Here is a 15,358-nt window from a genome sequence, read left to right on the forward strand (position 1 = left end):
TCCTATCTCCCACTACCACCATCACCTGGCGAACTGCAGGAGGCTTCCCACTGTTCTCCCCGCTGCCACACTCAACCCTCTCAATCCATTCTCCCCAGAGAAGCCAGAGACATCCCTTGAAGAAATAAATCACATCTTGACATCCCCCTGCTTAAAACCTTCCACTGGCTCCCCACTGTCATAAAACAAATCTCACCTCCCAGCCTCAGCCTATAAGGCCTTTTGTAATCTGACCACCAGTACATCTCCATCCCCATTCTTTTTTTTTTTTTCTTTTTTTTTTTCGGTACGCGGGCCTCTCACTGTTGTGGCCTCTCCCGTTGCGGAGCACAGGCTCCGGACGCGCAGGCTCAGCGGCCATGGCTCACGGGCCCAGCCGCTCCGTGGCATATGGGATCCTCCCAGACCGGGGCACGAACCCGTATCCCCTGCATCGGCAGGCGGACTCTCAACCACTGCGCCACCAGGGAGGCCCTCCATCCCCATTCTTAACTCTCCCCCTCACTCACCCTGTTCCAGCCACTCTGGCCTCCTCACAGCTCCAGAAACTAAGTTTGTCCCTGCTTCAGGGCCTTTGCACGTGCCTTTCTCTCCACCTGGAATGTTCTTCCTTCTGATGTCTGTGTAAGTGGCTTCCTTTCTCCATTCAGGGCTTGGCTCAAAGGTCCCTTCCTCACAGAGGCTATCTGTGACCCCCCAAGCTGAAATAGTTGGAAATACTCCTTCTTCCTCATAGCCCCCACCCGCCAATATCACTTTATCCTATTATTTGCTGAGCACGGAGCATCTTACCACCTGAAATTTACATGCTTACTTCTTTGTCCACCCTCCTAAGAGACTGCTGGCTCCGTGAGGGCAGGGATTTTTGTCTACAGTATTCATGCCCTGGCATATCCCAAGGTTTAGCTCAGTGCCTGCTACACAGTAGATGCTCAATGAATACTTGATTGGCTGAATACACCCCCCACCTGATGCCAGTTTCTTGCCTGGACACTCACGTCTACCACGGGGCTCTGGTTCACACCCGAGGCTGGAAACTGGGAGCTAATGCGGGTCCCTGCAGATGGGCCCCCGGCCCCCGACACTGTCTCCACCATCAGCAGCACACAGAGCCAGCGGAGCACCCAGTACAGATTCAGCAGTCCTCTGGCCATCAGCCCCCAAGGGGCCTGGCCCTCACTCTCCGCTTCCCCTTCTGTCCTGTTTCAGTTCCAAACAGCTGGCACCTCTAGTGGCCTGTAGGGTAGGGGTGAGAAAGAGGGACAGTGTCACTGAAGACTGCAGGACCCAACAGGAGGGGCCTGAAAACTTTTTCAGCTGAAGAACTGCCCCCCCTCCTACCCACACCAAAGGAAAGCCCAGGTGGGAGCCCACATTCCGGATGGGCCTGACTCATTTAGCATGCAGATTAGATAGCCCTTCGTCCTGAATCCCCAGTAGTGTTTCCATGGAAACCTAGGCTAATAACTCCTCTGATGGGGAAATCAAGGCCCAGGAGGAAGTGAATTGCTCAAAGTCACACAGCCTGTCAGCAGCAGAGCTGGGCTGGACTTTAGCATCTGTCTTTTCCCCTCAACACCAGGGAAAAACCAGCTTTGTTTTTCTACCAAAGAAATTAAACTGGAAAGAAAAAAAAAAGTCCCCGGGACACGAATTTTCTTCTTTGGCTCTTCCACAGGTTGTAGTTGAGCATGTTTTGTTTTGCCTTCAGGAAAAGCAAAGCCCAGAAAACAACAAAGCCCAGATTTACCAACGTTTTTCGGTAAATCTTCGCTCAACGTCCTGGCGGGGGCAGGAGGAGGAGGACGCGGCTCTGGGAGAAGAACCGGGGGTAGAAGGGCCTGTCTCAGCACTCTTTCCTCACCTGTTGACAGGCTCTTCCCTCCTGCTGTTCTCTGTAACTGCACTTGGCACTGACTTGGAACCGGACACTCCAGGTCTGCAGTACAGTCTCAGCCACTAACGAGCTGTGCAGCCTTGGGGAGGTCACTTCACGTCTCTGAGCCTCTGATTCCTCATCTGTAAAAGGAAGACAAATGCTGGCGCATCAGAGCAAACGATAAGGGCTTAATAAGGGCTCGCGCCTCAGGTGTTCCCAACTTGAGGATCAGCACCTGTCTCCTATTTATTGGCCGCCGATTTCTCGCACTCATTCACAAGGGGGCATTTATGCAGCGCTTCACGTGCGCCTGTCCGAGGTCAGGAGTTCAGACGCTCAGATCTGCACACCCGACAGGAAGGGGCAGGGGCAGGAAATTGGGGCTGCGATCACTTTTGCGGCTGCACTTTCTAGGTGCCAGACCACGGGAACGTCAATGTGCTCCGTTTCCCAATCCGGGCGGATGTTGAGAAGCTGAACTCCGGGCGCCAGTCCTCCCGCGGCGCCCAGGCGGGCGGGGAGGTTCCTCTTACCTTGCGAGGAGCCTCGGACCAGCAAACTCCGCACCTCGACCCCGCCGGGCTTCGCGGCCTTTCCAGTCCCTGCCCACCGGCCCGAGCCGCCCGAACTTCTGCTCCTGACGCCGAGAGCCCAGGGTTCCCGCCTTTGGGAGCGCCCGAGTCTGCTCCAGCCGCTCAGCCCTGGCTCGGCCCCAGCTAGCCCCGCGCCGGCCTCGCCCCGGCCTCGCCCCTTACACAACCCCGCCCAGAGGACACGCCCCCAAGGGCTCGTCCCGCCTCTTCCCTTAAAGGCACAGGCTCACTCGAGGTCTGTCGGTTCTGTTTTCGCTGCTAAAGCAGAAGCTGAGATGAAACCTGGTGGGTATAAACAGTAGGAGGCCGGAGAGGTACAGTGTAGGGTGAAACTAGAGGGTTCTATTCCCGAGGGACGGGTGGGTGAGACGGCGTCAAAATGCTTCTGGTAATCAGTGGTGATAAGAAGTATTTGAGGGGCTTCCCTGGTGGCGCAGTGGTTGAGAGTCCGCCTGCCGATGCAGGGGACGCGGGTTCGTGCCCCGGTCCGGGAGGATCCCACATGCCGCGGAGCGGCTGGGCCCGTGAGCCATGGCCGCTGAGCCTGCGCGTCCGGAGCCTGTGCTCCGCAACGGGAGAGGCCACAACAGTGAGAGGCCCGCGTACCGCAAAAAAAAAAAAAAAAAAGAGAAGAAGTATTCGAGAAGATCCCAGGCAGGGAACACTCCGCCTTACACACAAAAACTCTGGCTGTGCTGCCTCCCTTTGAGAGATCTCCTAACTGGGTTCAGCATTTCCCTCTAGCAGGGTGGCTTTTAAAAGAAGAATATGGCAGGGAATTCCCCGGCTGTCCAGTGGTTAGGACTCCGCGCTTCCACTACAGGGGGCACGGGTTCGATCCCTGGTTGGGGAATTACGGTCCGCAAGCCGCGCAGCGGGGCTGAAAAAGAAAAAAAGAAGAAGATGGCAAATAGGTCAAAACAAGGGAGTTAGTCGATCTACTCGCCCTGACGGATATAGCCCCCCCCCTCCCCAGTTTCCTAGCCTCCGGGGGGAGTTCTGGTCGCCTCCGTCTTTCCTTCTGTTGGGGTCGGGGAGGGCACCGAGGCTGGCACTGGGGATGCTGAGGCTGAGGTCACGCTCCTCCTCCTCCAGCAGCCCCGCCCCTACCTCCACAGTTTCCACGCATCTAATCCCACCACCTCCCTCTCTCAAAGTCCGTCCTGCTTCCTCATCCCCTTCAGCACCGAGGCCCAGCTCTGAGCCCTCTGAAGGGCGATCGAGGCCCTTCAGCGTCCAGTCCTAGCGCACCTTTCCGACTTCATCTTTTATCCCCACCTCCTCCCCCTCCTATTCTAGCCCCGGAAGCGGGGGAGTTACACACGGCCACACCGCTGCTCCTTCTGAGCCCCTTGCCCGGGATGCCAGCCCTTCCTTTTTCTACCTGACAAACTCTTATTACTTATGTGCCAGGCCCAGCTCAAAAGCTACCATCTCTGGGTGGTCTTCCACCCTCCTCCCTGCCAGCCCCGCCTTCCTTACCTTCCGAGCACTCTAGTTCCCCACCCTAGAGAGGACTGTGGTCTCTGTGGTGACCACCAACACTGTGGTCTAGAGCACGATATCTTTGGAATCTCGGCATATAGATTATAGTGATTATTACAGAGTATAGCCGTGAGTATTACAGTGAGTGTCCACGTGCTTGTCCCATTTAATAGCCCTGTGGGGTGAGGGCTACCGAGATCCCCGTTTCACAGAGAAGGGAAATCGAGGTTCAAGGAGATGAAGCGACCTGTCCCCAGGACACCCACCAGGAAGTGGCAAAGATTTGCACCTAGGTCTGTGTGACCCCAAGTGAGTCCCCTTCACCACCACGGGCTGAGTGTCCTACATCACTCAGAGGTAAGGCTGGATCTGTCTGACATTCAGCCCCCCTATTCAGAAGGCCCACGGCCTGGGTGATGTCAACCGAAAAAAAATGCACAACAGTTGAGTCTTGGTTTTATTGGGACCTTACTGAGGACTATAGTCAGAGAGACAGCGTCTCAGAAAGCTCAGAGGAACTGCTCCGAAGAGGTCAGGGAGAAGCCAGTATATATATAAATTTTTTGGCTGGGAAATACATGTAGTCAAGCATACATCTCGGTAAAAGATGACTGCTAATCACAAAAAAACAGACATCTCAAGTTAATGATTTTAGTGCTTTTCTATGGATGGGAAGATGCAAGAATCTGGGGTCATTGAAATCCTTCCCTAGATATGCATGTTGACCATCTAGAGGCCATATATCCAAAACACAGAATACTTCTGTTTTTCTCCATCCTGAATTCCCCTCAGGGTATACTGGAGGAGGGCAGCTATAGCAGCTGATGACCTGATCCTTGTAGAACTGGAATGACAGGCAACATTTTTTCTTTACAACTTAAAAATAATAAAATGGACAAACAAATGCCCTCCATTCAGGTTAAAAAACAGAGCTATCAGAACCTTAGGGGTCCCTGAAATCACTATCAACCTGCTGACTGTGTAAATCACTCCATCACTATAAGTGTAAAACTTTGTTTTATATACATATTTATTCACACATATAATGTATATAATGTATCCTCTATAAGATAGTATTTATATATAATACACATAATAAATACATTATAATGTATAATATATAAAATGTTATAATCTATGATATATATTATATATGATTATATATACTATAGATTATATAGTATATATAATATATATATTATATATATATATTATAATATATATAATATGTAGATTATATAGATTATATAGATATAATCTATATCTATATAAATATAATCTATATATAAAATCTATATAGATTTTATATACCTATTTATATAGCTTTACCACTATATAAGTATTCCTAAGCAATGACTTTTGTTTTGCCTGTCTTTGAAGTTTATATAAATCAGCACTTCCCTGGTGGCACAGTGGTTAAGAATCTGCCTGCCGATACAAGGGACACGGGTTCAATCCCTGGCCTGGGAAGATCCCACATGCCGCGGAGCAACTAAGCCCGTGTGCCACAACTACCAAACCTGCGCTCTAGAGCCCGTGAGCCACAGCAAGAGAAGCCACCGTAATGAGAAGCCCGCACACGGCAACGAAGAGTAGCTCCTGCTTGCCACAACTAGGGAAAGCCCCCACGACGAAGACCCAACGCAGCCAAAAATAAAAAAAGAAAGTTTAAATAAAAAGTTTATATAAAAGTTTATATAAATCAAATAGTGCTTTATATATTCTTATGTGACTTGCTTCTTTCTTGCACCATCCTGTTCGTGAGCTTCAACCCTGTCATCTATGTGGTGGCAGTTTGTGCATTTTCTGTGCTGTGTAATAAACAGTTCATGGCATGACTACATCAACGTTTATCTATCCATTTCTCTGTTGATGGATATATGTGTGTTGTTACCAGGTTTTTGCTACCGATGGCATCTTTTTACACATCTTCTGGTGCACTTGTAAAATAATTTTTCTAGGGCATTGTGTTGGTCACTGTTCAACCAGAGAAACAACCCCAGTAGGAGACCCACATTAAAAGGTCTGTCACGGCTTCCCTGGTGGTGCAGTGGTTGAGAGTCTGCCTGCCGATGCAGGGGACATGGGTTCACGCCCTGGTCCAGGAAGATCCCACATGCTGCCGTGCGGCTGGGCCCATGAGCCATGGCCGCTGAGCCTGTGCGTCCGGAGCCTGTGCTCCGCAACGGGAGAGGCCACAACATTGAGAGGCCCACGTACCACAAAAAAAAAAAAAAAAGGTCTATCGCAAGGAATGGATTTATGGACTGTGGAGGCTGGCTAGGCAAGTCTGAAATTCACAGGATGGGCTGATTGGAAACTCGGAGGTACCAGCCATCCACAGGCAGAACTGCTTCTTCCAGGAAGACTCAGCTCTGCATATAAGGCCTTTCAACCAATTGGATCAGGCCCACCCAGATGATCTAGAATAGTCTCCCTTACATAAAGTCAACTGATTATGGACTTTAATCACATCTACAAAATCCCTTCACAGCAACACCTAGCTTAGTGCTTTTTAAAAAATTTTTTATTTTTTTATTTATTTATTTTTGGCTGCGTTGGGTCTTCGTTGCTGCACGCGGGCTTTCTCTAGTTGTGGCAAGCCGGGGCTACTCTTCGTTGCAGTTACACGGTCTTCTCCTTGTGGTGCCTTCTCTTGTGGCTCGCGGGCTCTAGAATGCAGGCTCAGTAGTTGTGGTGCACGGGCTTAGTTACTCCGCATGTGGGATCTTCCTGGACCAGGGCTCGAACCCGTGTCCCCTGCATTGGCAGGTGGATTCTTAACCACTGCGCCACCAAGGAAGTCCCTAGCTTAGTGCTTATTGAATAACTGGGGACTGTAGCCCAGCCAAGTTGACACATAACACTGACCTTCACAGTTATAGACCCGGGAGTGGGATTGAAGCAAAAGGAGTCACAAGTGTGCATCTTTATACATGATATTTCATTTGTCACAAGTGTGTCTTTCCTTTCTTATTGGAAGGACAGAAAGAAAAGTTTGTTAAAGTCTGAAAATCAATAAAATAATGAAATTAACTCTGCCCTCTACCCCCTTCTAAGGACCCACCACACGCTAACCCTGCCCCTGCCCTGACTCAGATAACTAAAGTTAAGAGCAGGTATGTGCAAATACACACATACAAGAATTCTAACTTGGATTTCATGTCACCTTTGTAAAAAGTAGGCTCGCATCGTTGACGTTGTTCTGTAACTTGCATTTTTAAAAATTAATAATGCTTCATGGGATCCTCTCATGCTGCTACATTTAAGTCTAAAATCATTCATTCTAGTAGTTGCTTGATATTCTATGGGATGAGGGAAGGTGCCATAACTTTGCAAACACTCCCACGTAGGGGGGTACTTGCTGTGTTTCTGGGTTTTGCCCCTTGCAAACACTGCTCCATACACATCCTTGAAGACATTTACCTTTGGTGAATATGCTTTAATTTCTGTAGGACAGAATCCTGAAAGTGGAAGGCAGATCAACAGGCATGCATATTTTAAATGTCAACAGCTGTAGCACATCCCTTCCTTAAGAAGCTGTAGCAAGCCACAGTCCCACCAGCAATGTCCTATCAGGGAGTATCCATTTCCCTGCTTTCTCACCAGCACTGATTTTTTTTTCAACATCTTTATTGGAGTAATAATTGCTTTACAATGTTGTGTTAGTTTCTGCTGTATGACAAAGTGAATCAGCTATACGTATATCCCCGTATCCCCTCCCTCTTGCGTCTCCCTCCTACCCTCCCTATCCCACCCCTCTAGGTGGTCACAAAGCACCAAGCTGATCTCCCTGTGCTGTTGTCCTCAAGTCCATTCTCTACGTCTGCGTCTTTATTCCTGTCCTGCCCCTAGGTTTGTCAGAACCATTTTTCTTTTTTAGATTCCATATATATGTGTTAGCATTCGGTATATGTTTTTCTCTTTCTGACTTACTTCACTCTGTATGACAGTCTCTAGGTCCATCCACCTCACTACAAATAACTCAATTTCGTTTCTTTTTATGGCTGAGTAATATTCCATTGTATATATGTGCCACATCTTCTTTATCCATTCATCTGTCAATGAACACTTAGGTTGCTTCCATGTCCTGACTATTGTAACTAGAGCTGCAATGAACATCGTGGTACATGACTCTTTTTGAATTGTGGTTTTCTCAGGATATATGCCCTGTAGTGGGATTGACCAGCACTGATTTTTTAACAGTTGGGTTACTTCTTACCAACACAATGGGTAAAAAATACTTTCTCATCATTGCTTTGATCTGTATTTTTCCCTGTTGGCAAAGCTGACAAGTTTCCATCAGCTTAGCAACTATTTGCATTTTCTTCTCCGTGAACTGTCAGCTCACATTCTTTGAGTATTTTTCTATGGGGCCGTTGCCATTGTGCCATTAGCAAAATTGTCAGTTTTGGTAGGACTCTGAACATTAAAGCATCTCCCATTTTGTGTCCCCCATAGGCAGCAGATAAGAATTAAGTCTCTGGATCAGCGAGATCCATGTCCCCTGCTCACTTGAGTTTGTTCCTGGGGGAAGTTATCTCTCTTCTTGGAGTCCAGTTTTCTATCTTTAAAATGTGGTTAAGGGTTTCCTGGCTCTCTTAGGGTTGTTGATTTAAGGAGAAAGATTTAAGGGGAAAACACATGTCATGTGCCCGGCAAGTGGATGTCAGATGTCGTTATCAGGGGTCAAGTCTACAGGAACATGGAATTGCTCAGTAGCCACGTGCAGCACACCTGGGGTGCTTTGTCAGCAATAGCCACAGGGGGTCACATGACCCTTAGAGAGGATCAAAGGCTGTGCACTGGGACAATGCTGTCCCAGCAGAAGGACCTGCTTCTTGCTGCCGGGGCCATTCCTGAGTAGGGCCTGGGTACTCTCTGCCCGGAAGCCCCATTCTCTTGAATGATGGGGACCTCAAAAACTGGCTGGAACAGGGTAGCCTCTAGACAGGGGCCCTTGTTGGGTGGGGGGAGTGGAGAGCACAGGCCAGGATCCTGAGTATGTAAGGTCTGCCCCTTTGCCGGGGGACCCATGCAAGCTCCCATGTCTCCCTGGCTTCTGTAGTGCCTGGCACTGCACACAATCCTCTCAACAAGCCCAAATGATGCAAACGATTATTATCCCCTTTTTACTGGAGCTCAGAGAGGTGAGGTCACTTCCCCAAGATCACGCAGCCAGCAAATGATGGAGCTGGGATTTGAACCCAAGTCTGTCTGAACCCCCAACTCCATGCTCCAAGCCGTTACCCCTCACAGTCTGGCTAATGAGAAATGTGACTGCCCTTGCTTCCAGTGGGTCAGTCCACAGTGAGGACATGGACCAAATGCCAATGGGAAGTGTCACCCAGAATTCTCCATGCAGCAGCTTTAGACAAGCACAGCGTGCTTAGAAGGCATTAATGCTAAAAAGTAACATTAACTGAGTGCTGTTTCAGGTGCTGTACAAGGGTCTTATTTAATCTCCTGGCAGCCCTATGAGGTGGTAGATCCTGTTCTTGGCCCCTTTATAGAGATGAATAAACTGAGGCACAGAATGGCACATCAGTTTGGCCAAGGATCCCCAGGGAATGAGGGTTGGAGTAGGGACAAAGGCCCAAATCTGTCTCTGCACTACCTTTCTGAGGGCGGCGAGAAATGTTACCATAATTGGGAAAGTAGTTTGGAATTGGTGGAGTGTGCCCTCTGGGGGTGGCCACTATGGGCAGCGTCCACAGTGCTGCGGAACTGAGTTCAAATCCCCGCTTTGACATTTCCTGGTTGTGTGACCTGGGCAAATCATTTCACCTGCTTGTACCTCAGTCTCCCCACCTGTAAAATGCGGGTAGTCATGGTGGGGACTTCTTGGGTAGCTGTGAGGATTCTGTAATAGAAAGTGTTCACAGGTTATGATTGACAATGATGCTTACTAATGTCAAGGGAGTGTCCCTTTCCAGAGATGGGAAGGGAACGAGCGTGCCCGCTCTGGTCCAGCTCACCAAGGGTATGGGGAGTGGTGGAAGGGCACTCTCAAAGCTTTAGAAAGTTACTTTGGGGCCAGTCAAGGACATCCCATTAGCTCAAGCAACTCTCTTCCCTGGCCTCCTTTATGTTTTTCCAAGACCACAACCGCCAGGACGCGTCAGAGCAGCCCAGTCTGCCTGCCCCATCATGACGGTGACCACTTACCACACCTTGGCCCACCTCCCCCAAACCCTGCCTTTCTCATACCCTTCACTCCCCAGCTCAGAAACCACCCATGGCTCTCCGAGGCTCCCAGAGCTCACTGTCCACCATCTACCTTCAACCTACTCTTCCGAACGACCTCCCACTCTCATCCTCCGTTCACAGCCAGTCCACAAGCACACGCTCTGCAGGTGCCGAGCTCTGAGCCAGGCTCGGGGCAGGGAGAAAGCTGAAGATGGGACCTGTCATCGGATCCAGCCAAGCCGGTTTACTCCCTGCCCCGGAATCAGCCTTGTAGAGGCTATACCCACTGCTGGAAATGCCCTCCCTTCTCTTTGATTCTAACCCTAACTCTATCCGAAGTTAGAAACGACAGAAACCAGCTGTGGGAAACCAGAGTGTGATCGATTTAACCTACCATTGCTTAAAGATGTAGATGCAGACACTGACCTATGAATAGACATAGGGATATAGACATATATAGAGAAACATATGGGTAGACAAATGGATATACTTACAGGCATATAAATAGGCATACACCTACTATGATCCCACTAGCAATGTACATGAGTTCCAACTTCTTCACATCCTCTCCAACTGTTATATTCTTTTTTCTTTTTAAAATTATAGCCATCCTAATTGACGTGAAGTGGTATTTCACTGTGGTTTTGATTTGCATTTCTCTAATGACTAATGACGTTGAGCATCTTTTCATGTACTTATTGGCCATTTGTATATCTTCTTTAGAGAAATGTCTATTCAAGTCCCTTGCCCACCTTTTAATTGGGTTTTTGTATTTTTGTGGTTGAGTTGTAGGAGTTCTTTATATATTCTGGATTTTAAACCCTTATTAGATGTATTATTTGCAAATATTTTCTCCCATCGTGTGGGTTGTCTTTTTACTCTCTTGATGCTGTCCTTTGAGGCACGAAAGTTTTTAATCTAATGAAGTCCAATTCATCTTTTTCTTTTGTTACCTGTGCTTTTGGGGTCATATTTAAGAAACCACTGAAGTCCCCAACAGGGACTTCCCTGGTGGCGCAGTGGTTAAGAATCCACTTGCCAATGCAGGGGACACGGGTTCGAGCCCTGGTCCGGGAAGATCCCACATGCCTCGGAGCAACTAAGCCCGTGTGCCACAACTACTGAGCCTGTGTTCTAGAGCCCGCGAGCCACAACTACTGAAGCCTGCATACCTAGAGCCCGTGCTCCACAAGAGAAGCCACTGCGATGAGAAGCGTGCGCACCGCAACGAAGAGTAGCCCCACTCGCTGCAACTAGAGAAAGCCCCCGCACAGCAATGGAGACCCAATGCAGCCAAATATAAAGAAATTAATTAATTAATTAATTTAAAAAAAAGAAGAAACCGCTGCCAAATCCAAGGTCATGCAAGTTTTCCTCTAGGCTTTCTTCTAACAGTTTTATAGTTTTAGCTCTTAAAATTTAGGTCCTTGGTCCACTTTGAGTTAATTTTTGTGTATGGTATAAAGAAGGGGTCCAACTTCATTCTTTCATGTGGATATTTAGTTTTCTCAGCACCATTTGTTGAAGAGAACATTTTTCTTCATTGAATGATCTTGGCACCCTTGTCGAAAGTCAATTGACCATAAATGTAAGGCTTTATTTCTGGGCTCTCAATTCTATTCTATTGGTCTATATGTCTATTCTTCTGCAAATACTACTCTGTTTTGATTACAGTCACTTTGTACCAGTTTTGAAATCTAGGTCCCTTGAAACCCCTTATGAATTCCAGGATGAGTTTTCCCATTTCTGTAAAAAAAAAAAAAAAAAAAAAAAAAATACAGTTGGGATTTTGATAGGGATTGCACTGAATCTGTAATCTGTATATCCCTTTGGGTAGTATTGTTATCGTAACAATATTAAATCTCCCAATTCGTGAACACAACTCCATTTATTTTTTTTAGGATCTCCTGATTACCATTTTAATGGGAGATTCTTAAAAGTGGGAATGCCTACAGAACTCAAAGATTTGAATCCCTAATGGTCAAATTTGAGGTCGATGGGAAAGACTCATTTCTCTAATAGACACAGCATAGAATGATTTCAGAAATACCACAGATTACTTCAGTAGAATCTATCCGGTGTCCCTAGGCTTGGGGGAAGCCGAATTAAAAGACAAAAGTTGTTTCAGAGCCTTTGGTCTGCTTTTCCTTCTCTATTAGTGAGCAGTTAACGAACAGTATGTGGAAATAATAGCTTGCTGAAAGATGCTTTATTGCATGGATCGTGACTCAAAATGAACCTCCGGCGATTGCACCACAGTGGCTTTAAGCATTCGTAACCATTTTCTAGGACTTTCCTGCTTTCTGCACAGGCTAGTTTAACTCTCTCGAAGACCACAAGATGGCAGCAAGAGCACGGCTACAAAGAGTTCAGGAGTAGAGGAAAAGATGGGTTGCACATGGTGGACCTGGGACTATGAGTGGGAAGCTGCCCGATGCCCATGGGTGGACACGCTCAACGTAAGAGTAGCTATGGAATTGTTAGAATACCAACATTTTTCTATATTATACACCTGTAACTTATATAAAATTGTACATCAACTATACTTCAATTAAAAAAAAAGAAACAAAGCCTTACGTACAGAAAGGTGTGTTGTGGCCATTTTTCAAAAGGCAAAATCTTTTTCGAAAATGTTCAACAAAAGAGAATGACTAAATTACATGCCCATGATGACTTATCCATATGATGGGATACAATGACATCCATATGACGGAATATTATGGTGTTTTCAAAGAACATGAGAAAGAACATGTCATTCTCATGATGACATGAGAAAGTACCCATGATTCCGTACTAAGTGGCAAAAGCGAGACACTCTATAATATAAGCATGATGATTCCATCTTTGTAAATATAAATGTATTTGTATGGATGCATAGAAAAACAGATGGAAGGTTAACCGAGATCATTCCTGGGTGGTAGGGATCAGGGGTGACTTTTAGAAGTGGGTTTCATTTTTTTCAAAATTCTCTAATAAGCCTGAATTAAATGTATAATCTGAAAAAAATACACACAGACATACACACACACACACAAGAAAACCAGCATTTTCCTTTAATACTGCAGGTGGAGGAAATGAGGGGAAAATTAGGGATAGTAAAGCTCTCTCTCCCTGCCCTCCACATTTCTCTCCCCCATGTGAAGACACACCAAAAAGGCAGCCACCTGCAAGGCAGGAGGAGAGCCCTCGCCAGCTGTTCCCCAGTTATAGCCTTTTATAATAAGCTGGTAATCTAGTAAGTAAACTGCTCTTCTGGTTCTGGGAGCCATTCTAGAAGATTACTGAGCCTGAGGAGGGGGTCGTGGGAACCCCCGATTTATAACTGGTTGGTTAGAAGTACCAGAGGCCTGGACCCTGAAGTGGAGGTGGCGGCCGTACTGTGGGACTGAGCCCCTCACCCGTGGCGTCTGACATGGATTCCGGGTAGAGAGGATCAGGATTGAATTGAGTTGTGGGACACACAGCTGGTGTCGGAGAATTGCTCAGTGTGAGAAAATCTCCCCACTCCCAATCTGGTGTCAGAAGTATTGGGAATTCTCTGGTGGTCCAGCGGTCGGGACTCGGCACTTTTGTTGCCAAGAGCCCGGGTTCGATCCCTGGTCGGGGAATTGGGGTCCTACAAGCCGTGCAGCACAGCAAAAAAAAAAAAAAAAAAAAAAAGAAGCACTGGGACTGGTGTCAGAAGTACTGAAGGCCGAGGAAAAAAAGAGTTTTCCCGCTTCATGTGAGTTGCCTTCCCTGGACACAGGCTGGGCAGGCATGGAGTGACTGGTCCCAGAGCGGGGGAGGCCAATTCCCCTGTGGGCCCAGGCCCCGAGCTGCTTACCGCCACCTGACCGTGAGGCAGCAGCTGCTGAAACAAACGATCACACGTTTAGTGGCTCAAGACCACGCAAGTTCATCAGCTCACAGTTCCGTGGTCAGAGGCCCAGCACGCCTGGCTGGTGTCTCTGCTCTGGGTGGCACAAGGCTGAAATCAAGGCACTGGCCGGGCTGCGTTCCTTACCTGCAGGCTCTAGGGAGGGTCTGCCTACAGGTCACTCCGCTCGTTGGCTGAGTCCAGGTCCACGTGACTGCAGGACGGAGGTTCCTGTTTCCCTGCGGCTGTCAGCTCCTAGAAGCCTAGAATATTCCCTGACCCGGCCCTTCAAGCCGGCAACAGCGGCTCAGATCCCCCACCTGCCTCTTCTTCAGCTGAATCTCTCTGGCTTCAGGTGGGGCTGCTTCTCTGCTTTTAAGGGCTCGCGGGATTAGATTGGACCCACCTGAACCCACCTGAATAACTCAGGATCATCTCCCCATCTCCAGGTCCTTAATCACATTTTCAAAGTCCCTTTGCCACGTAAGGTAACATATTCACAGGTTCCAGGGACTAGGATGCGGACATCTTGGGGGGGTAATTATTGCCACCTACCACACCCCCTTCTTGCTTTCCCAGGTCTCTTGTGGTTTGTGGCAGTTTCCCCTCTTCGCTGTCAGAGCTCATAGGCGTCACCCACTGGCTATCTTGTTCTCCCATTATTCTGGCATCACCATGGCCAAGCCCTGGGGAGGGATCCCTTTTCCTGACCAGCACCCCCAGCACAACAGCTGAGACTTCTCCCTTTTCCGGGTGATGACTTCCTGCTCCATCAACTGGAGCCTTGTCCCTCAGAACATGAGAAGTTCTCCTTTGCAGTTCCCAGCCTGGCCCTATAACAAAGGGAAGGTAACTTGGATTCTGTACCTCTTTGAGGATCTTCATCCACAGCGAGCGTGATGGACACCGTTGGTGCTCAGATGGAACCCTCTTGGTTGGGTTGGGTTGAGCTGGGTTCAGTTACTGGGATCATCACATTTTGCTCCCTGCGCCAACTTCTTCCCTCCAGGTCTACACCCCACTCAGAGTGGACCCAGGCCAGTTCACACAGGGTGGCCCCAGGAGAGCAAGCGTGAGAGAGAAAGAGATATAAAGAACTTTCTTCACCTTTCCCTGGCTGAGGTTCATCCCATGCACTGATGAGAAGAAATAGAACCAAAGAGTGATAACATTTTACCCACTCAGATTTGACCAAACACAGCTGGAGAAGCCTCAGGTCACAGCAGCCAATACCCTCCAGGATGCGGGCTCCAGAGAATCCTTTTATCCACAAGTTCTCCCCATTGGTGGCCTCATTTGTGATCTGCTGCCCATACCCTTCCCAAACTCCTCCCGGGCCATTGACCAGTCGCC

At 48.2% G+C, this 15,358-nt stretch overlaps 1 protein-coding gene across 4 annotated transcripts in view; it reads right to left on the reverse strand.

Moving 5' to 3' along the window:
* SLC8B1 (solute carrier family 8 member B1) overlaps window positions 1-2,608 on the reverse strand; it is a 31,649-nt gene extending 29,041 nt beyond the window's left edge. For 2 of the 4 annotated variants that reach the window (XM_060119661.1, XM_060119658.1), the window contains exons 1-3: window positions 2,413-2,608; window positions 1,865-2,019; window positions 987-1,236 (exon numbers count right to left, since the gene is read on the reverse strand). In XM_060119661.1, the coding sequence (XP_059975644.1) occupies window positions 987-1,154 (168 nt within the window). In that variant the 5' untranslated portion in view covers window positions 1,155-1,236; window positions 1,865-2,019; window positions 2,413-2,608. Of the gene's footprint in view, window positions 1-986; window positions 1,237-1,864; window positions 2,020-2,412 lie in introns of those variants that run through there. The other 2 variants (XM_060119659.1, XM_060119662.1) reach the window with 2 other exon arrangements.
* Between the last annotated feature and the right edge of the window lie 12,750 nt (window positions 2,609-15,358).

This window comes from Mesoplodon densirostris, chromosome 15 (assembly GCF_025265405.1).
Source record: "Mesoplodon densirostris isolate mMesDen1 chromosome 15, mMesDen1 primary haplotype, whole genome shotgun sequence".
NCBI lineage: Eukaryota > Metazoa > Chordata > Mammalia > Artiodactyla > Ziphiidae > Mesoplodon > Mesoplodon densirostris.